The sequence below is a fragment of the Pithys albifrons genome, chromosome 3 (genome assembly GCF_047495875.1).
Source record: "Pithys albifrons albifrons isolate INPA30051 chromosome 3, PitAlb_v1, whole genome shotgun sequence".
NCBI lineage: Eukaryota > Metazoa > Chordata > Aves > Passeriformes > Thamnophilidae > Pithys > Pithys albifrons.
In genome coordinates, this window is record NC_092460.1 from 12999281 (window position 1) to 13021930 (window position 22650).

Genomic DNA, 22650 nt, shown 5'->3' on the forward strand with positions numbered 1-22650 from the left:
ACACAGTTTGACTCCAGCTGAAAGCAATACTTTTAAGCGTCCCTTTTGATGTGATTCAAATTTTCTGTCTGGATAAAATGAAGCGGCTCCACAGGAGGCAGTGGGGCTGCATCAGTTTAAACAGCTAGAAGATTTGAAGTAACAGCCCTAAAAATTTAAACCATTTTATTTATATGTAAATAAAATTAACTGGAAGACTTGATATAACTAATCTCCACTTTTTTTTCTACTGAGAATCAAATCAGGTTCTTATTACTCTCCAGGTGTTCTTCCAAAAGGAGGAAAATTCAGTCACTCAACTCTAATTCTGGGAGGGGAAGGCAGGGATGATATCCAACCAAACCAGGTAAACTTAATATTCAAAATACAACTCCATTTTGTCTACAAACCCAGGGTTGTCAGTGGATTAAGTTTGATAAAATAAATGTTCCAATTTTTAGCTGCCTTTTTCTACCATGAATGTTTGTATAAGTTTAGCATAGTGATAATGAACATTGGTGTTTTATAAATAGAGATTTTAAAATATTAATATTTTATCATTATACTTAGTAATTAAAACCACACTGAAAATTTTGTAGAACTGGGCTGACCATTGAAGCAAACAACATTACAAAGTTCTGCTTGTTATTTTCATATGTCTGTTGCATTCATTGTTTGATATATCCATCCTGAATACCTTCTCAAATGCTTTTATTCATCACCACAGAAGAGGAGTTAAAACCAGAGCTGGGTATTTCAAGGCATTCTTTGTCACCAGTATGACCCAATAAAAAGCAGGCTTTGTGTGCAAATGTAACAGCAGGGATAGGCAGGACGTAACACCGAGGAGAAAGTATATCCTCCAAATCCCTACCCAGCCAAGTGTCCCCTCTGTCCCTTCAGTATGACCACAGCAGGACAAAAAGCAGTGATGTCCATCAGAGGGATCCTACCAACTGTTTCTTTGAAGTGACCCACTGTTAACACATCCTACAACCCTGCTTTCTGAAGCTACACAGCCCAGAAAGTGGTTGGGAGAAGGTAAAGTGCTGGTATATTATCTATTAAAACAGCGCAAATCTTGGTGCAAGCCCTCTGAAATGTTCCAAATGGAAAGCACTCTAAGAGACTGGCTGGGTTTTTCATGCTGTGGTCAGTCTTAGGAGTAAACCAGTTGGTATGGCTGCATTTTTCCTAGTAGGGATGTCTCCCTTCCCATAATCTTAGCTTTGGACCTCAGTGTTTCTTTTCCTGCATGTTTTTATGGGAATAATCATACCACAGGCAGCTGTAAAAGGGAGCAGAGGTTCCTGCTGTAAAATTGGCACCCTGAACTTGTACCACACCATTTTTCGGTCCTGTTTACCACACCCATTTCAATGTGCACACTCAGAGCTGTACAATATTAAGCAGTCACCACAACATTGCAGAGCTTTGCTCTCAGTGGGTTTGGCAGCAGTTACATGTCCAATAAAAAAAATCACAGTAAAAAAAAAGTAGAATATGAGGTGAGTTAGCATATGGAATAGGGGTACAAGGAGTCATTAACTAAGGTTCACATTGGCACCTAAAAAACCCCACGTGGTTCAAACCATTGGTTATATATGGCATATTAAATACTCACCTGAAATGCTGAGTGTACAAAAGCAGAATTAAATACAGATCTTGGGTTTTCAGGTTCTAACACAGGTGACTGAGCACTCTACAAAAGAGACCATTCAAAAAAGATTTTAAAGACTCCTACTGAGAGCATGAAGTGTGTGGAAGACACAGATGATAAATCCTGGGCCAGAGGGCATTTCTAGATGTACAAATGTCTTCCTAATAAACTGAAAGACTTCAGTGTAAGAGTGAAGAGATAAGGGAAGATCTGTATTTAATAGTTTCTTCAAAGAACAAGAATTACAGGCATGTAATTTACTTGTTCTCCTGAAGTAACTGCAATTGTTCATGAATATAATTCACACTGGGAAGATGACAACATTTCCAGAATCTTAAAAGCTGAACATTCAGGGCTGTGTTCTGCCTGAAGCCAAGCAAGAAGGGAAGAAATGGGCCCAAAAGTTTCTCTTTTCAAACCAGAAAATAATGGAAACAAATAGTGCATTTTAAATTGAGATCCAACTTTTTACTTACAAAGGAATGCATTTATTTAGAATAATTCAGGTTGTTTGAAGGAACAAAGTAAATGATAATTCATAGATCATGAAAAGTTTAAAAAATTTCCAACACAATATAGGGTGTAATTGTGTTTTGATTACAGGCCTTCAGGTAGAGAAAGGAAGTCCTGTCTTCCCTTTGAAGCTTATTTGTAAGGTTGAAATTGTTCACACCTGTCTCTTTTTTTCTGTATGTTCTACACTCCAGAAGCTCCACATTTTTCAGGTGTGCACAGCTAATAAAAATGTCAGTGATTACCAGTTTAAAAAAAGAACAATCTCACACTAGGCAGAATAGTCCTCTCAGAATAAGCTTTTTTCTGATTTTTCATGCAGAACTCATTTTGACAAAGCGTTTCTGTTGTCACTAATGTTAACAGGGCCCGGGTCTCATTCACCTCATCTCCAGCCAGGATCTTAATTTAAAAAAAAACAACCCAAAAACCTTTCTGCATGAAATAAAACAATTTGCATTCCTCTTGCATGTGGCTACCGCAAAGTTTCTATATCCAAAGCTCTGAAATGAGGTGCTAGCCCCTTTTATCTAACTTGAGAACCACTTGCCAGGAGTGACTTTCTTTGCTTGATGGTTTGCATAAGTTCAAGAGAAAAGTTTTAATATAGAAAGGAAGGGAAAATGCACTACAGCATCTCTATGTATTTTTTAGTATCTGAAGAGGAATGATCTTTGTTTAAGTAGCTGTTAACATGTCACCTGCATGTTTTTCAGTTTTTCCTTTTGTTCTCAAAACATTTCTAGACAGTTATTTCTCACTTGATGCAGATAAAGCAAACTGAATTACAGGATGAATGAAGCAAAGGAGGAAAGAATGAGACCAGTGTTGTAAAAATATGGCTTAAAAAGTTTTCAAATCTCCTCACTCTACAATGTGTCCATTCTCAAATGTGAGGTAACTGGAGAGACTTTGCAGTGGACAGTTTAAAGAGGCAATGATTTTTGGATGTTTCTCAGATTATGTAGTTTTGCTATTGTGAACTTGCTGCATTTTCCAAAGGCTTTTAGATCTGCCAAGAGGGTGTGATGAATCTTGTCTGTTCCTTCAGAATGAAGAATTTGTGAGAACTGCAACAAAGGCTTGGGACAAATTGCTGAAAAGTAGCAAAGGTTGAAAAGTCCTGTCTTATGCAATTTCAGACCACCTCTATATCCTCAAACTTGCATAACTAAGATGAGCCATTTGTGAGACTTCATATGGCAGTGGTCTCCTGAGAGAACTATCCAGTAAAGAAACACTTCCATTCAGAGGAGGAGAACACACATCCATCCAGAGAGTCCCTAGAGGGTACTACTATAAAACACCAAAATATCTGAATGAACCAAAGCGGACAAAAAGGAAAATCAGAAGTCGATAGCCAGGGCCTGACCTAGTTATGGGCATTTTTCATACACCTTTCTTTAAAGGAAATTCACACATCCCTTTGTAGAAATTGGTCTGATATTTCAGTGTGAAGAATCACTGTGGAAATCCCTTCTCTAGGTTTTAACCCTCTGTTTCAAGAGAGGATGCAACACAAAACTGTCTTTAACACTTCCAAGTTCTGTAAGTTTGGATGAGTTTTCATCAGAGCACTAAAAGTGAGACCTCAAACCAACCCCCAGCACTACTGCAGGTTCTTTGTAACTGTTTTAGGAGTGAAGGCTTTTGTTGGTGCTGTGGCTTTCTGTCTAATAATGACTGCAGAGAAAATAAGCAAAAATAACCTAGTTTACAGCACAAGTGTATGATGGTGGAAACTGGTCTTGTCAGGGTTTGAATGATCAATCATGAGAGAGTCCAGAGTTCAGCCCTGGCCTTACTGTCATCCTCGTATAGATATAAAGTGAGGGGATGCTCTACCTTCTTCTTCCGCATCTCCAGAGGTGCCTTAGACATCAGAGGATTCCTGCAAATCCTCCAGCTCCCCAAGGATGCTACAGACATCCTCATCTTCTTCCATCACCTCTTCTTTAGCTGCTTCCTGAGAAATGCAGTACAAGGGTATGAATCCATTGGGATGGGCCACAACACACAGCACATGGGCATGTGCTCAACTGGAGGTCCAGCCAACAGGGCATCTAATGGGACTGCATGGGAGTTCATCACTCTCCAGTGGACACCTTGGGACTGCTTTTGAATCTGTTGGCCCATTTCCTTTTTTCATTATCATTCCACAGATGTGAAATGGATGTAAAAATCAAAGTCACTGAGTAAACAAAATTAGAAAAAAATCACAGAAGCCTCTTGGCAGAGAAGCAATAAATCCTGCTGAAGGTACTTCTACAACTAAGAGCAGACAGGAAGCTCAGGAGATGGATGTTAGCAAAGAATTGTAATTACTGTTCATTTTGGTTTAAATAGTATAAAAGAAAAATTTATCTGTGAATTAAGTGGATAAAGATTTGCAGAACTAAAAGCTACCTTTTGGACTAGAAAAAGAACTGAAAGGATGTAATTTGGGGGTTGTGCTTGTTTCCACTCACCACAACCAGAAAGACATCCTGACAGAAATGCCAACAGACAACACTGCTCCTAGAGCCACCAGGAAGAAAAGAATGCAGGTTTAGAGCTCATCCTCTCATAAAGATCACCATCACCTGGGCACCTGTGTGCCATCTCTGGCAGTTTGAATTTCCTCTAGTGATGAGTGCTCCTGACCAACAGAGTCAAGACACACAACCTCAGAGGTGCAGATCTGTATTTAATTACTCACCACAGAACCCTGGGAATCTCCCAAACCCTTAATCTCTCTGCCACCACTTCCCACCCTCTTTATTTTATGCTCCGTGGATGCACTAAAGAGACCCTGGTTTCAGATAACTTTTTTCCCATAATTTTTCTCTAAAATACATGGCTGCAACTTTTTCTCAAAACAAACAAAATAAAGTATCAATTTGAAGATGGAAAAAAGCAGAATGTTCTGTTTATCTTGGATGATGACAAACCCCCAAATCTGAGATAAAAAAGTTGTTTAGAACATTCTTTAAGGAGAAAAAAATTCTCAATTGTTTCCCTCTGTTTATCCTAAGCCTCATGTAAAACACTCACACCTGATATCTGGTCTCTTCTGCAAGTTGGCAGAAACACTTTTAAAAAGACCAAGCAGAACACACCTGAGTACAATAAAACACTGCTCTTCTGCAATGCAAAAGGCAACATAAATAATTTTTTGGCACTCCAGGACAAATTTTCCTACCTCAGGTAATCTGTACTATATTTAGCACCAGGATTCAGTGCAAAGTGCCATGGATTTCTGCATTTAGCAAAAGGTGGGGATAGATATTTCTAAGAAATCATAGACCTCAATATTTAATGGATTCTTAGGCCCTATCTACTAAAAATAAACACATTTTTCATTACCTAATAAAAAAGAAAATCAATTCCTTTTAATCATGATATATATGTGGTAGTACCAGAGTAGAAGAGATTAATTTTTTCTAATCAAATGGTACTTCATACTTCAAACTCAACACTTTCAATTATTCTGTTGTTGCAGAAATGGCAGCAACAATATATTTTTGACTAAATAAACTCCTGTGCCTTCGAAAGCCTTCACAGCATTATCACAGCTGATGTTTTCCAGCACTGCTTTATGTGCTGCCATCACTGAAGTAGAAAACGAATGTCCATTCACAATATTCTCAAAACACACATTCCTGTTTTTTGCATATTGTCACTTTGTAATCTTTTCACTTTACCTCTTCTGCTGTACAAACATCCCTCTGTTCAGTTCACCTCTTTTATTTTTTTGTTCCTCCTTTGAGAACAGCCAAGCAGTTGATAAGGACCATCATTCACACGCACAAACGCTCTGGGCTTGCCTTTAACACTGCCTTGCTCTGACCTCACATTAAGCATTTCTTTGGGAGTTTTGGACCATGTGGGCTTTGCCCTCAGCATACCTGGGTCTGCATTTCTTTGGGGGTTTTGGACCATGTGGGCTTTTCTCTCAGCACACCTGGGTTTGGATTTTTGGGGGTTTTGGACCATGTGGGCTTTGCTCTCAGCACACCTGGGTTTGGATTTTTGGGGGTTTTGGACCATGTGGGCTTTGCTCTCAGCATACCTGGGTTTGGATTCTGTTGAGTCCTCTGAACCAGAGAATTTGTCCACGCCGCAGTTCTCTCTCTGCATGATCGATCTCCTCCACATCCTCATTGAGCTCTTCCTCAGGGACCTCCTCCTTCTCAGTGAGCCTCCCTGCCTCCTTTAAAAATTTTAGCCTACTTGTTGGGATGGTTGCAATGACCTAAAATTATAAAAAAGTACTGAAAACATAAGCCTCCTTCAGTAACAACAGTATAATTATATGTCCATTACAACAGAACAATAATATTTTAATAAGAGCAGTAATCTCTCAGAAAAGCTGAGATAAGCTTTTTCCTAATATTACTTTCCACTTCTACAACTCCAGTTTAGTCCAGAAATATTTAGTTCACTGTGTAAACAATTAGCACTCCATGCACCATTAAAGCACACTGGTAATACCCAGCTGTGGAGCAAGTTCAAGGCTGGGACAATTGGAATCCTTTCTCAAAAAACTAAAGAAAGACATAACTATTGTAATGTAATGAGGTAAAAATAATTTGCAAGATTGATAATGCTGCAATTAGAATTTGGATATTTCTAATGGTTTATGTTAAGGGGAGCTGAGAATTCGTTGCATCTCACACTAATAAATCTTCTCACACCACACTGGTTCACAGATTCAGCTTCCCTTTGTTTTAGGAAGTTGAAATGTTTTCCTGGCATTGAGGTTTCTGAATATTGAGGTATCTGAAAGGTGCAGATCTGTCTCCCTGTTGGACCTTTTATAGGGCTCTGTCTTACTCCGTGTCCTCATTACTAAAAAATTCTGATTAGCTGAACCCCTCTTGTAATTCTGTTTGTCCACCCAAGCAGTCTCTGAAAAGAATTAATACAGGAGATAGCTAATAATCTTTAAAAACTACAAATACTGTGGTTAGACAGTGTAATAACATAATTATTTTAAATCCATTTCAGTGTTGCCCTCTTGGGCAGTCATTTTCTCTTTGTTCTAATTTCTTTTGTTGGCTGAATAAAAATGGGAGCAGTTGGCTGTTTAAACAAGATATTACCTGGAACACACTGAACCCTTACATCTCCTACAAAGTTAACTCTTAGACCCACTGAGCAAACAAGTGCTGCAATTTTCTGGGCTGTTTGTCTTCCTTTCAGCAGTAAGAAATCAGAGCTCTGAGCCCAGATGTGTGAAAGGAGGACCAAGGCAAAGCTGGGGGGGACAGTTTGGGAAAGCTGGAATGGATACAGTGAAGACAAGTGAAAAGGTACCACAAATTTGCAGGATGAAAATAAACCTCTGAGTGTGCTGAGGGTCTCCTTGAACATCATCACCCACAGGCCCACTTTTTTAATATTATTTTTAAAGACAGAGAAAGAAATGTAAAAAGAAAAGAAAAAAAGAAACACCAAACCAAATTTCTACACTATTACAGGACCTTTAAAAAAAAATGCGTTTTGGGGGTGGAAAAACAAGATGCAAACTTGGAAAATTAATGGATGGGTGTGACATGAGCAAAGACAGAAGAGGAAAGAAATAGAAAAGGTAAGTGCTAGTCATTAAAATACTTACTGAAAGTCCTTCAGCTTCCAGCTTTGAAAACACTACAGAGAGAAGCTACTTGAGACTGTCTGATGTCTGAGGAACCTGATGGTGATGAAGCACTTCCAAGTACACACAGAAATAACTGCACTGGGGAGAGATTCTGTGCCACACCAAACCTCTCCTTTGTGACCTCTCTCAGCCAAGATAAAATAAGACTTTGCTCTAATGCTTTTCTCAGGGTGTTTGATGGCTGTTTGTTCATTTGTTTTCCACATCTGCCCAGCTTAGGTAATGGCAGAACCCACAGACTGGGTGCAGATTGAGGAACTAAATACTATTCCCAGAAAAATTACTGCAGTTTTGCAAAGTGGTCAATAATTCTGCAAATGTAACATGAAATACTTTAGAAAGTCTTGATTTTCAGAAGTGATGAGGGCTATCTGTTAGAAAGCTGTCCCTCAAAGCACTGATTTCCTAAAAGCTACCCCTTAAACTATTTTAGAATTGCCAACTTGGACATCAAAACTTGAAAATCTTGATTGGTTTCCGTGGTTCACAAGACCAGCAGTTCAGGAGGTGGAGAAAAAAATAAAAAAGATAACAAATTTGTTTTGTGCTGAACTAAAATTAGTCAGAGCAGGAATAAAAAGGCTTAAAGGAAGAAAAGCACCATTTCTAAAGGAAAAGTCTCTCACTGCAGAGCTCCATGAAAAGAGGACTTGTCACTGAGTATAACTCATGTAAATATGGACATAATGAATTTTTTTAGCTTGTCTTTTTCTTTTCTAGTCACTAAATCCTGGTCAGTGTAAGATTCCTCCCTCCCCCCCCGTCTGTGTATTTGCTTTCTTCTTAGTGACAAAACTGCTGAGATATTCCAATACCAGTGTTAATGTAATGGCTGACATCTTGCAGTAAGGCTTGGGAACTAAGCTGAAAACAAATGCTGATATTGTTATTAGTTTGCAATGCTTAAGTAATAAACCTGTGTAACAAAATTAAGAGGGCAAAAAGTCCATTGAGCAAAGGCTGTGAGGAATTGTTCACAGCTGAATGGGCTAAAAACCAGCAAGGTCTTTTCTGGCTCTCTTGCTTTACTTCCCCTCTCCAAAAGGTGCTACGTTCCAATCAGTTGAAAGAAAGAAGAAACCTTTCCTGCCCTGATTTTAAGTCTTCCTGCGAGGTCATAACTCAAATCCCATCCTCAGGTAATAATTACAGCAGAACCCTCTAACAGTGATGGTTTTCAGCCACATTCCCATTAAAAGCTGTTCTAATTCTGAGCTTCTTTCTTTGAAAACATGAGGCTGAACTGTCCAAAAGATCCATAAGAGAACAATCAGCTTTGAAATCTAGCACGTCTTTGTTTCAGTCCCACCAGAATCATAGCAGTGTCCAACTGCAGTTGGCAATTTCTTCACTCTTCCTCCATAGTGACCAACTGTTGATCTACAAATGTCTTTATATCTGAGAGAAAAAAGTGTAACTTCACATTTTTCTTTACTACGTCAGGTGGCACCAACTGAAATATGCTAATAATGCATTCAAAGATGAAAAAAAAATATTAATCTTGCAATATGTATTTGTACATAAAAGAATAATGTAGTATTTTAATAATATTGATTGTGGTTTTGTATTATTACTCCCAGATAGGTAATCTCAACTGATTTAATGATCTTGTTGATATTTTGCTTTTACATCCATATATAATTATATATTAGCTAGTGTAGAAATAGCAGAAATTTAAAATGACACATTAATTTAGCTGCCCTTACTATCAACACCTATCCTTGAAGCTCTCAGAGAGCTGCATTTCAGCCTGTGCTGCCTGAGAGACACCAAGGAAACAACAGCACAGGAGGATCAGGGAAGATGCCAGAGTTTGAATCTGCATGTTCCTGAAGGCTTACCTGACCCCACACAAGCTCTCCTAGTCCAATAAATACACACCACATCCACTGGTCAAGCTGCAGGGGGGAACAGCTAAATGGTTTTCCTCCAAACTGGACAATGACTATCTACAAAGAAAATCACAAAAGAAAGGAGGTGAATTTTGGTGGGGGGAAAGGCCAACCAAGCAACCACAACTACAAAACACAACAATAACAACAAAATAAAGCCCCAAAACAACAACAACAATAAAAAAAGAGAGGCGGCAGAATCTCAATCATTATATGGAAAAATCAAACCACACAAACTCACACACTCAAAATTAAAGGTCAGCAAAAGCCAGAGCAGTGCAGACTAAGCTCTTTAGCCTCATATCTACCAATGGTCAGGAAGACCACAACAGAACTGTCCCCCTGGACTCTCCCAGCTTCTGAGTATTCTCAGCTGGGGATGTATTGACCCTGATGTCATTTTGGAATGTCCATGGAAAAATATACCTTTTCCTCTGATGAACATTTTATTGCACACTTAGAGATGTACTATCACAGACAGACAGATAATTTACTAAAATCTAGTCCTGTTGGAGAAAGAAGGTGGCAAAACCACACACCCTGGAGCAGGATAACCAGCACACAGAGAATCTGAACAGGTTTCTAAGCCTTGTTAGTTTGAGAAGGTTTTGCTAACTGAAAATCAGATATTATGGATATGTCTTGCTAGTGGTGCTGCTGCAAAACCTCAAATCCCAAACCAGAGATTTAAACTGCCAGAATTTTAGTTCATGGTATTAAAACCAGATTTTTAAACTAAAGGCCATCACTATCAAGTTCTGCTGCCTCTCACTGGTGGCCTTTCTCCAATACGTAGTTTATTGAGTAGTTTCCCCTTCCTGTTTCCAACCACTGTAGCCCAGGTCAGTAACTCCACCTCCTCCTTACTCCTCCCAAGGGAAAGGTCCCAGCACTGAGATTTCAGGATGTCATTGCACAACTGAGCAACCATGTCAAGAGAGAAATAACTCTAAGACGTCTAAAAGGTAATATCAAACACATCAAGTACAGGACAGGTGCCAGCAAATGGACAGATACAAGAGCACAAGGAGGAACTGGAGTTCTTATGAAAGAAATATTACAATCTTTTGGGGAAAGTGTGTTTTACTATAATTATGTTCACCTGTGACTGGGACAGGAGATGAACATGAACAACAGCTATCAAGAAATAGGATTCCTGAGAACACTGAGTAGCATTTGGCAGTGGCATTTAAGAGAAGAACAGTTCAGCTTTGGGTATTCAAAGGCAAATGTGTCTGTTCATGCAGCAGTAAATAACTCAAACACTTTGCTGGTATACTACTGAATAATTTCTTCTTTAAAAACAAGTTGCAATATCAACAAATAACAATGGCTGCTATAACTTCACATGCTAAGATTAATTTAATAATTAACCTGGTTCTAATGACCAAATCTGTGTTGTATTAGCAGGGCTGCATATCATTTTCTATTAATACTTGGATAGATTGTGAAAATCTGTGAAATCTGTTTACTATTCAGTGCACCTCCCACAGCGCTTAGATTTAAAATTAAAGCACAGAGAAAAAAGACCCAAACAACTTCTGCTATTCAGTTACTAATTCTTGCCCAAATCATTACCTGAATAGCAAATGTACCCAGTACAATAGCACAAAAAATAGGATTTCTGAAGATGCCATCGAAGACATTCCTCTCGCCGTGGATTTTCCGGGCGTTGATCTCATTGAAAAGCTGCATCATGACGAAGGTGTTGAAGATGATGGTGTAATGTTCTGAGGGAGGAGAGTGAAGTGGGGCATTCCTCCCACTGTCAATCTTAAACATTTTCTCACCTGGGTGCAAGACAAAAACAGAAGTTTCCAGCAGAATCAATTAACAGATTTGCATTTCCCCCATTTGCTTTAGCTGCCCTCCATACTCTGCTTTACCAGCTCCCTTTCTGCACCAGAGAGCAAAACACACCTGAATTTCTGAGCAAGAAGCTTTTCAAATGATGGTTCTTATCTAATAACTCAGCATAGCTATGAAAAGTTGCCAGCAGGACTTTTCCTCTAACCAACAGTAGTTATTCTAAGCACTGAATTCCTTCTGATGAATCAACACTTAAGAGAATTGACAGTATTTCTGCCATTTCCTACAGTAGTTCCAAGCAGCTACTTTTCAGCAGGTTTGATCCATTTACTAATCCACCGTGACAAAATTTTTATAATAAGCATTCAAGGATATCAGTCATAAAAACATACAGACATTTGTGGGTTTAAAAAGATTTGGGTTTGATCAGCATCAGGCATTGCTCCTTATTTTGATAATCTGGCTATCACTTCTAGATCTGATCAATAAAAAAGCAAAATGGCAACCCACAAGGAGTAACTGCAAAAATGAGGTCAGTTTGGAAAAGATGCCTACACCAAAGAAACCTCTTTTCTTATAGAATTTTGGGGTTAGGTTGGAATGCTCTTTTAATGATCATCTAGTCCAGTCCCCCTGCCACAGGCAAGGACATCCTTCAGCAGATGATGTTACCTTAAGGCCCATCCAACCTGGCCTTCAACACTTGCAGTGATGGAACATCCACAGTTTCTCTGGGCAATCAGTTCCTATGTCTCACCACCATCATAGTAATTTTTTTTCCTTAAATCCACTCAAACTTTTCCTCTTTCAGTTTAGAACCACTGCCCCAGAGCTGGACACAGTGCCCTGGGGCGGGGATCACAAGGGGGAAGGAGAGGAGGAGAATCACCTCCCTTGACCACTCTCCTTTTGATGCAGCCCAGGACAAGGCTGCACTTCTGCCATCTCATGTCTGATTTTCCATCCCCTTTCTAACACACAAAGCTCTCAGATGACAGCCAGCCATTGAAAGAGCCACTGTCTAATGTAAGCATGGGACATTCACATGGCAGGGTAAATAACTAGTGAAATAAGAGTAAAGATTATCACAATACCACTAGTTTTCATAACCAGTGTTTTGTTAATAAAAGCAAATTAAAACTTGAACATTTTTCTGCTATCCCACTGGCATTGTATGGAGGATTTCTGCAGAAAGAAGAAAGGTTTCCTCAGGGTTTCTCCTGAGGCTGTTAATTCCAACAGCTCAGTTAACAGAGAGCATTTTTCTGCCTTGGGATATTTGAGTAGTTCATGTTCAAGTCACTGGGAATAATGAGCATATTTCCAAAGAAAGAATTTGGCTTATAATCTTTTGACAGAAAATAGATTATGATATCACACATGTATCAGTAACACAGTATGACACCACAAAACAGGCTGTGAGAGAGCAGAGACTTTTAAGCAGACTATGTATCCCCAGAGAGGTAACTAAGCATTGGAAACATCCCCCTTATAAATAAAGGAAAAAAGTTAATGAAAGCAAACAGATATCACAGTTTTATCCTCCATAAATACACACATATATCCACACAAATCACATCTATTTGCTTTCATTCCATACACACACAAAGATAAAAATGTGACTATATCTCTCAGTGAGGGCACTTGTCCTTAAGTCTCTGTTGCTGCACTGCATTGCTTTGTTGGCAGAGGAACATGCTGCTATTGTGGAATGGCAGAGCTTAAATCCATAAGTAGTTTTTATTTCCAAACATGCTCCAAAGGGTGTGACAGTAAAGCCTGAAGTTTCTTATGCCTTTCTGCTGAGGTTAAGATTTTTTTTATACTGTAGCCTGACAGAACTAGACAGTGACTTCTGGATTTCTCGTGTGCCTGAAGTCTCCAAGACATTACTGTGTGTTCAAGCACAATGTATTTCTGCCAGGTGATAAGAAAAGAGAGGAAAAACTTGGTGTTCCAGTCTCTATAGAAACCTACTGCAAAAAATGAAGCATAATTTGATCAAAATGTAAATCATTCTCAATAATTTGGAGTTCATTATCGAAGCACTGAGCTTAGAACATCATGTCACTGCAAAGCTGAGCCTCGTGGAGCTTACAAAGGAAAAGACTATTTCCTGGGCTTATCAGAAAATTGGTTGGGCTGTGTCCTTCAAAGTGTGCCTGAATTTTCCAGAGACACTCAGGAAATTAGAATAGGGTGAAAAAAACCTGTTTTTTTTTCATCTGGCTCAGTATAAAATATTTTAAACCACAAAACACATCAAAAAGCCATTAAAACTCCCCATAAAGTTCACAGCAGTTCTCATTCCAAGATTTATATCACATGAACTACCAAGACTTTCTACACCTGATTTAGAGAATCTGAAATTATGATTTCCTAAGGCTTGTTAGACCTTCTCAAAATACACTGTGAGTGTAACAATATTACAGACCATCTCCCTTCAAAAACCTGGCCATGATTTTGGTTCAAGTAACTCCAGAAAACAGACCATCAGCTCCTCTGAGCATCCCAAAGAAGCTGCCACATGGTGATAAGCAGAGCAAGACTTTCACAACAGAGCTCACAAACCTCCTAAAAATCACAAATTTACATTGCCAGCTTAGCTGGAAGTCTGTATATAAAGGAAAAAAGTAATCTGGATGACAACAGATGCAATTTCAATTTGACAGTGATGACACAGTGACAAGAAGACAATACCAACTGACAAAATGAGAAGTCCTTTGACCAAGTTCACTTATTATTTGGAGCAGCAGAATCTATTATTGGCTCCTACTATTCCCTGCAGCAAAACCCATTTTTCTTCCTTCCCTCCCCTCTCCAAAACACAACCTATAAAAAGCATCTGTTCTAGCAAGGCCTGAAGAAAAATCCAGTAATCTAATAAATTAGATTTTTTCCCCTTTTAATATCCATTCTAGAAATTAAATGTCAAAGCAGAGTGTTATCTGTATCACTTAATACTGATTACTTGCTTTCTCTACTACTTAAGATCAACATCATTTCTAGACTGTGGCAAACATTTTGCTCCTGATAAGAGCTTCTCCAGCGTTTGGTAAAATGGATCTGGATTTTTATTGTGGCTTGGTTTAATTTGTTGGTACATGCCCACTCAGGATGACAGGGCTCAAAATGAACATTGAGTACAGAAGCAGGCCTAGCTACTCCTATTAAAACGTAATCTTTAATATAAACTTTTGCTGAAGCTCAAACCTGTATTTTGTGAAGGGGTCAAAAAGCTCACTGAGGCCCCTCCCAACTCAACAACACATGGAAGGTGACTAAAGCCAGTCCACCTGTTGTCTTTCCAGCCCCATTAACCAGCTGCATAACTAAGACAGGCTCAGTGTATGGATGGATGGATGGACAGACTTCAGAACGGAGATTTGGGAAGGGCTCACTCCACGTGCCCTTCCAGCCTGTGCAGGGGATTGTTCAGGTGAGGCTCAGCCTGCACAGAACTGGCCCCACCGTTTCAGTCCTGAGGTCCATCTGCCACGGCCGAGCCAGCTTGGACAGTGACAGGGAAGTCCTCGGGACTGTCACAGCCCCCGGTACTGACTGGGCTGACCCTGCTGAGCATCCGAGATCTGACGGGATGGGATGGCAGGGAGGGATTGAACTGCCAGGGGACGGTCCCACTGAGACTGGAACTCAGGTCCTTGGGATTCAGAGTGCTCTCCAGACAGGCTTAATAAATATGCATCAAGTGGTGACACTTGGAGCATGTTGACTCATTAAGATACACAACAAAGCAAGCAGCAGCTCGCAGGGTCCTTACCCACGAAGAGCAGGGTGAAGATGAGGGTGAGCTGGTACACGGCGTGGCCCAGGATGTTCTTCATCATGGTGCGGGAGATGAGTGGCTTGTTGCGGCCGTAGGGCTTGCGCAGCAGCAGCGCCTCCGTGGGCGGCTCCGTGGCCAGCGCCAGCGACGCAAACGTGTCCATGATCAGGTTCACCCACAGCATCTGCACAGCCTTCAGAGGAGAGTCCTGGGGAGGCAGTTTGGAGAGTTAGGGATCTCCCAGGGAGATAATCACTGGCTGGGATGGCATTTCACAGAATCACAAACTATTCTGAGTTGGACCCACAAGGATCATCGAGTCCAACCCTTAAGTCAATGGCCCACATAGGGGATTGAACCCATGACCTTGGCATTATTATAACCAAGTTTTTAACCAACTGAGCTCATCTCAGGGTCATTCCTCACAGCTGAGCTGAGACAGGACACAGAAATACAGTCCAAGCTACTGTGGCCTTTCCTGTATTTCCTCTGCAAGACCAGAATCACAGGAAGCACAATGAGCTGAGCAATGATCAAGGCTTTCTTTGCAGGCATTTAAAATCAGGGACATTTCTAATCATGCAATTCTTATAAAGTGCAACAGTAACACTTCATAACACTTATTACAATACTCTCTGTTAGATCCTGCAACCTGCTTAAAACCAGCAGAATTTAGGTAGCCAGATAAGGCAAGTGGGAGCTCATTTCCGGGAAGAAAAATTATATTCAAATAAAAGGTACTGTTTCCTTTTTTACTATAATCTTAATTTTTTTTCAGAAACAGCGTGAAATTATTAAAAAATTCTGCAACAATTACAGAAACATCTTCATGTATCATTTTTAAACAGACATTTAAAAAACAGTAGCAACATAAAAAAAAAGCCTGATGTTTTGATTTAAAAAAAACCCAACACACAAATTCATTAAACTATATCAAATGTGCAAAAGCAAGACAATTTTTTGCTATAGCCACTATTATTTTACTGGTAACAGGATAGGCTATTTGGAACTGTGGATATGGAATGAAACCCCCAAATATTGCTGTCTGTGAGGATGCAGGATGGAGTTCCTGAAGCAGCTCGCCAGTCACTAGAAGGAGCTCTTTCCTCACACAAAGTCTGTGCTCATAGTACAGAGGACTTCAGGTTAGGGTTAAAAAAAATCAGAATTAACTAAATCCAGCAAAGTGACAGAGCTCCTGGGAGAAGTCTGGACAACTATTAGAAAGTTTCCATGGGTAGTTCATTGGGGCAGCTGGGAGAGATGATGCAGCTGCTTCAAGGAGCCAGGAGAGCAAAAATGATCAAGGTTCTTTTCTCTATCAAATGCCCTCCTGTGCATTTGGCCTTTGTAGAAAATGGGCAGCACCAGTAAAGTCTGTTTTCTGTTTCTGTTTTTATTAGGAAAACAGAATCTCAAAAGTAACAAGGTATGAGCATGACAACTTTCATAAGGAAATGGAGTTAATGTACAGTGTGCAAGCTGGAAGAGAGCACTATTTTTGTGCACTACATTGCCCTGGTACTGCAGCAGCGAAGCAAAGAAATTTAGAGAAGAGCCCACAAACCAAAGCAAAGCCAACTAGGAACTCCCTTTTCTTCAAAGGGCTCAATGTACATTTTTAATGAAATGCTATCCAATGAGATGGGTCCATACACAAGGACATAAGGACAACAAGGGTAAGTGGTTTAGTTTCTTGTGGGTCTGGTTTATATTCAACTCTGCCTTGAGATAAAGTATTATTTCCTCTTGAAAAGACATTTTTAACACAGCATTTACACATATTTTGATACATTTCATATATTTTAAAAAATCACTTTTGGCTTACTCAAAGGGATGGAGAAAAGCAATCTGTTGTTTCTTAATCTTACAGGTTGGATTCATCATAGGGTAGGAAGGAGGAAGATTAGCATGAATAGATTCTCGACCTCTTGGTTATGGGTTGCATTAACTGGGCTTATCTGGGGAGCTCAACTCCCTCACTGGATGTGCAGATGCAGAAACAGGAAATGCCTTTGCCCTTAGAGATGCTGAAAAACTCAGAGTGATCAGGACAAACCTCACTCCAAATCGAGCTCTCATTATTTTCATTATGCCTCAACAAAGGAGCACTTGCAGTCCAAGCAGTTTGCTGGGGTGGGCTCAGAGGCCCACGTGGGACACAGCACACAGGGAAAAAATCTGACAATTTTCCTTGTCATATTTTTGCCTGTCTACTTAAGAAGTTTTCTTGAGAAACATTCTCTGCGTTGAGAGGTTACAACAGCTCAATTTCCACTTCATGTGCTGGTTTCTATGTCAACAAAACTGACTCTGTTATGCTTAATAAACAGAGTCAGATATTCAGGTGTCTATCAGAGCCTGCCATCCTCCCAGCATAATGCAAAGCACATTATTTCAGTCTCTAAGTCACACAACTGTAATTGGCAGTCATCAGTTTTGGCAACAACATGTTCTCACCATCTCCCACTGTCAATCACCTTGGGTGGCTGTGGTGCCCCCAATAATTATCCCTCATTGGCAGTTCTACGCTGCTCACTCAAGTGTGGAGCTCGTTCTAGGCTGAAGCCCAAACATTAAATACACATTAGTCTGTGCAGCAGTGGAATGAAATTTCCACTGCAACTCTATCTGATGTCTGATTAGTTGGTGGAAACTGAGGAAAATATATATCAGCTAAGGAGCTTAGTCTTCCATTACAAATATTAGTCACTTACGCGAGTGGGATGCAAATGAACATTCTTTTCACTGCATTTTAGCCACCAATTGACTGGCTAATAATTCTTAATTTCCTTTCTGAAAACTTTGGGGATGAAAGCTGTTCAAACTGCAAACTACTCAAAATCACCATTTATTCATCAAATTTCTTTCCACTTGACCTTGGAATAGGTTAGCACTGGCCTAGAGGTAAAAGGAAAATGTCCCTTAAATCAAGTGATGTTACACTTCATCTTGGAAACACTTAAAAGTACAAATTGCCAAAGGCTGGAAAAAAACTACAAATCTTTTGTGACATGCAGAGCCTCACAAAATTTAGAGCTTGTTACTTTTGATTTAGATGACAAGCTGTAAAGGAATAAAAAGGTATTTTCGCCCTTACCTCTTTACTCCCACTTGTCACGGAACACATGCAAGGATTTATAAAAATGAGCATTTCTGGTAGGTTAACTTTCTGTACATTAATGCAAAAAAATGTCAGCCCTCACTTCTGCTGCCAGATCACAGTGTCTACTAATTGCATGGAAGTGGCATCCTTAATTCTACTTCCATGCCTCTATGCCTTGCCAAAACAAAGCTAAACAGTACAGACTTTGATTTTATAGTACAGCTTTTTCCAATTTGCCAGTGCTATTATTTTAGGATTTGCCAAATACAGTTCTGCAGTAAAACATTATAACCATGTAAATTACTGCCTTATACATGTAAGTATAGATCATCCTCATTTTTCTGAACAAGATCTGTAAAAACAATCAGTGATTCATGCAGTAGTTCAATGCTACAGTGCTTTTTAATTAACATTTAATTTTCCAAACATGATGTCCTACAGAGTCTCTGTTTTCAGTTCCTAATGTCTGCTAAAACATTTAGTCTTCCTCAAAGTACAAGAATAATAATTTGAATGTAGAATGTTAAAACACAGGCTTTGTCTTCCCTTTATTCAATGCAACCTTTTTGAATAGTTACATTGCCTCAGCAGTTGGAGACACAGGCAAAATCTGGCAGGGAGATAAACCCGTTTGCTTTATAGTTCCACTAAAAAACTGTTTCCATTTGACTGAACTGCATTTTAAAATCTTTATTTTGCTCATACTCAGATTCCTTTCAACAGCTCCAAACATAATGCCCTCCTATTTTCTTGGTGCTGTGTGTATGTTGGGACAGGAAACAGGATGAGCCTCATGGCTTTGTGGAGCACATCTAGAACTCTACATGACACCCAGGGATGTGGAGCAATGACTCACTGCAAGTGCCAAACTCACAGTAATCACAGGCAGAGCTCCAGAGAACCAGTCGAGGGCTCTGCAAAACTGTTATTCAGAGGGTGAAGTCAGAGTGTAAGATTTGATATCTCACAATCCACTGGAAAAATAAATGTTTAGTTTAACTTGAGGCAAAAGTTCCCAAAGAGAAAGGACAATTAGACACAAACTGGTCAAGACAATCACACCCTGACCACTTTAAAAGTATGCACGTGGCAACACAGAGAGAAAGGGAAATGAATTAGGTTAATTAAAAGCTAAGGTGAATGAACAGAGCCCAGCTGCACTGTGCCACCCAAGCTGCACTGCCATGGGCCCAGCAGGGACCAGGGCTGGGATGTCCCACTGGTGTGGGGCACACTCTGCACACACAGGCTGAGAGCTGCTCAGGCAGCTCTTCAGCACAGACCTTGAGCTCTGTTTTCTTGTCTGACCCAGATCTCAAAGTGTTTTACATAATCTCAGACCCACAACACAAAAGTGCATTATTAGCTGAAAATGCAGAACTTGTGGCTTATAGATGGAGCTGCTGTAAAGTGAAATGGGGCCCAGGGTGGGTTAGAGCCCTGTGAGGGGGACTTTGGGCAGCAGCTCTGCTAAGCCTGGCAGCAGGTGACACTGCACTTGTAACCCTTAGGCTGCTCAGAATCTGGTTTCTGTCCCCTTACATGACTTGGTGCTGGGCCCCATGGCAGAGGACAGCAAAGGGCTGTTTGCACTGGTCCCCTGCAGTGTGCACAAAGCTCACTTGGAGCCCTCAGCTGCTCCTGTAGAATCCTTATGTAACTCTGGAGCAGCACAGAGGGTCACGCACACTTTGCACATGTGGTTAAACATCGATGGAAACAGCAAACCAGGACAAAGCACAGAGAGCATAGTGGAGATACTCTGTGACAGCAGCATCTTTCTGAAGCAGGCATGAAGTGGGTAAATCATACTTGCTTGAAGTTAACAGAATTAAATTAAACAGCAGTTCCCTGAAGTGGAATTGGCAAGTACCCTCACTTGACTAATCTGAGAAAGAAAAGGAGCAGACTCTTAAAATGACCACTAATGGTCACAGGTTCTGCCTAATGTTTTTCTTAAGCCTCTCCATGGCCTCCTAAGGTGCTCTGGACCAAACAAATCATCTCCTACGTGGGCAGTGCATTCTCTGGGTGTCCCTTGAAGGTCTGGTTTCACTCACACCAGTAGCTCACACAGTCAGACCCTTCATTAAGGCAGGGTTGCTGTGGTTTCACTGGGAGTCCTGCAGGGAGATGACCAGACACTCATTTTACATGTACACCAGTGCAATTGCAGGACCAAGACTGAATAAAATTAAGCCTATTAAGTTGCAAAGCACAAGCCAAATGTGAAAAAGAAAAATTAATCCAAGCACAGATTTTATTATCTTTGTACTTCCTTTAAGCACAAACAATAGAAACCAAAAAGAGTGGGTAAGAATAAAGGAAGCTTCACCCTAAAAGCATCCCAGTGTGCTGGTTCTGAACTGCAGATTTTTTGAGAGATGCTTTCAGGAAGCACAGAACAAATGTTACTACCTACATAGAATTTTTCTCATTCTAGACTTGATGAAATATCACCAAAATGATAGCCTGTGTAATATTCATTCACCTGAATAGTAATGGTAGACTAAAATTATGTCCTGTGTGTCAAAGAAAGACAAACTGACTACCTAAAAGCAAAATAAAATTCAGTCCAACATGGACTTTCTTTGTATTCATTTTGAAGGTCACAGGAAGCTGTGTTGCCTTTTGGAAACTCCAGATTTTAGCTTCATTTGTTTGTTAAGGACTAAAATGCTTCAGTCACAATAGTAATTTCAGACCTGTGCAGTTTTGCAGATTTAGATCTCTGTGTGTGCACCTAGACTGTTGTAGGCAAGATTTGTCAGTACCGTCATGCATTTTGTGCTAGAGCTATTTTCATAGCAACCAGAGGGTACAGTATGTTCCCAAGTGCAATTTTTAGTAAAGCTTATGAGCCAAAGAGAATGTCCTTTCGCTGGCTGGAGTCAGAGCCCAACATAATAATGTTCATTGGCAAGGCAAAATCCCTCTTGAATGAGACAGAGCCGAGAGCTGCTCGGGATTATCCACGGCCAGGCCACGGAGGGTAAAAACTACAGAGCAGTGAACTGCTGCCCTTCTGCCACCACCGCCATTCCAGCTTCTCTCACACCTCTCCTCTGGAGCTGCATCCTTACTGTCAAGTTAAGGAATTGCATAAGAATCTGTTTGCAAAGATACAGGAATTCTGGGAGTGTCCATTAAAACCTGTACATAAGGACAATGGATGTGGTAATGGACTTACAGACCACTGGGGCAATATAAATTCACTGGGGTCATCAAACCCTTCTAGAAGCCAATGGAATGATTCAGAGGATGAAATTAAAAAGGGGAATATACTTGCACTGATTAGACATTTCACATCTGCTTAGAGTTTAATATAGTCCTTGATTCAGTAATGTTTAACCTCTTTGGGAGTAAAGTAGAAATTCCTTGGCTAATGTATAGAATGCATTTCCCTCTGTCCTTCCACAAAGCAACAGAAGATGCTGGACACTAACAAAAAATTTCACCTTAAACAGATGTTAGCAGGCAGCAAGTGAATAAACACTGTCTGTAAAAACAGGGTTTTTAAAGAAGCACTGCCTCAGTTCCAGTTCCTTTTTTCTGTATGGTTTTGAACCACCCATAAAAATCCAGGAGGACTGACCTCCTAGAGTTTCAGTCCTTACTCTTCTGTTACCAGCAGCAATCACTTACAGCTAATACATTTCTCAATATGCTGGAAAATATTTCCCAAGGGAAACTTCGGCAACTTTGGGACAACATCAATAATTCTGCCCCAGAGCACAGGCTCAGTTGTGACAAGGCACCACCACGGCCTCTAAATGTCAGTCAGGGCACAGAGGTCTCACCTCATGGTAAAGGTGCCTGGTTTCTGGTGACAGGTATCATTCCATGATTACACTGTAAGTTTACCCCAGAGCAGAGCTCATGACTTATTCACTGCTTTGCTCAGGTGTGCAGGGGGTGAAACCTGCCTGTGGAACAGGTATGGCATCTGTGGGATGCACCGCAGAGGGAAGCATCAGCTTTCTCATGCTGTGCCTCAACCCAAGGAGGCATTTTGTAACAGCACCTGCCTGCAGCACCTGAAATATGCATCATTTTAGGGAGTGACAGCGCTAAAAGCCACAGTTTGCAATTTTCTATTGAAAGACAAAACCCTTAGACTCTACTTCATGCACCCTTTATTTCTTCCTAGAGAAAAGAAAATCTAATTTTATTAATCCAGATGTAACAATTTGAAGGTAAGAAAATGTGGTTTGCCTTCAGAGATGCTTTTTGTAAAAGACTTAGACGTGTTGCATGTGCATC

At 40.2% G+C, this 22650-nt stretch overlaps 1 protein-coding gene across 24 annotated transcripts in view; it reads right to left on the reverse strand.

Moving 5' to 3' along the window:
* Positions 1-22650, reverse strand: part of ATP2B2 (ATPase plasma membrane Ca2+ transporting 2) — a 420524-nt gene that overhangs the window by 14629 nt on the left and 383245 nt on the right. For 14 of the 24 annotated variants that reach the window (XM_071550496.1, XM_071550495.1, XM_071550497.1 and 11 more), the window contains 5 exons: positions 15276-15489; positions 11264-11475; positions 9635-9742; positions 6204-6386; positions 1604-1681 (listed from right to left, as the gene is read on the reverse strand). In XM_071550496.1, the coding sequence (XP_071406597.1) occupies positions 1604-1681; positions 6204-6386; positions 9635-9742; positions 11264-11475; positions 15276-15489 (795 nt within the window). The remainder of the gene's footprint in view (positions 1-1603; positions 1682-6203; positions 6387-9634; positions 9743-11263; positions 11476-15275; positions 15490-22650) is intronic. The other 10 variants (XM_071550505.1, XM_071550498.1, XM_071550509.1 and 7 more) reach the window with 1 other exon arrangement.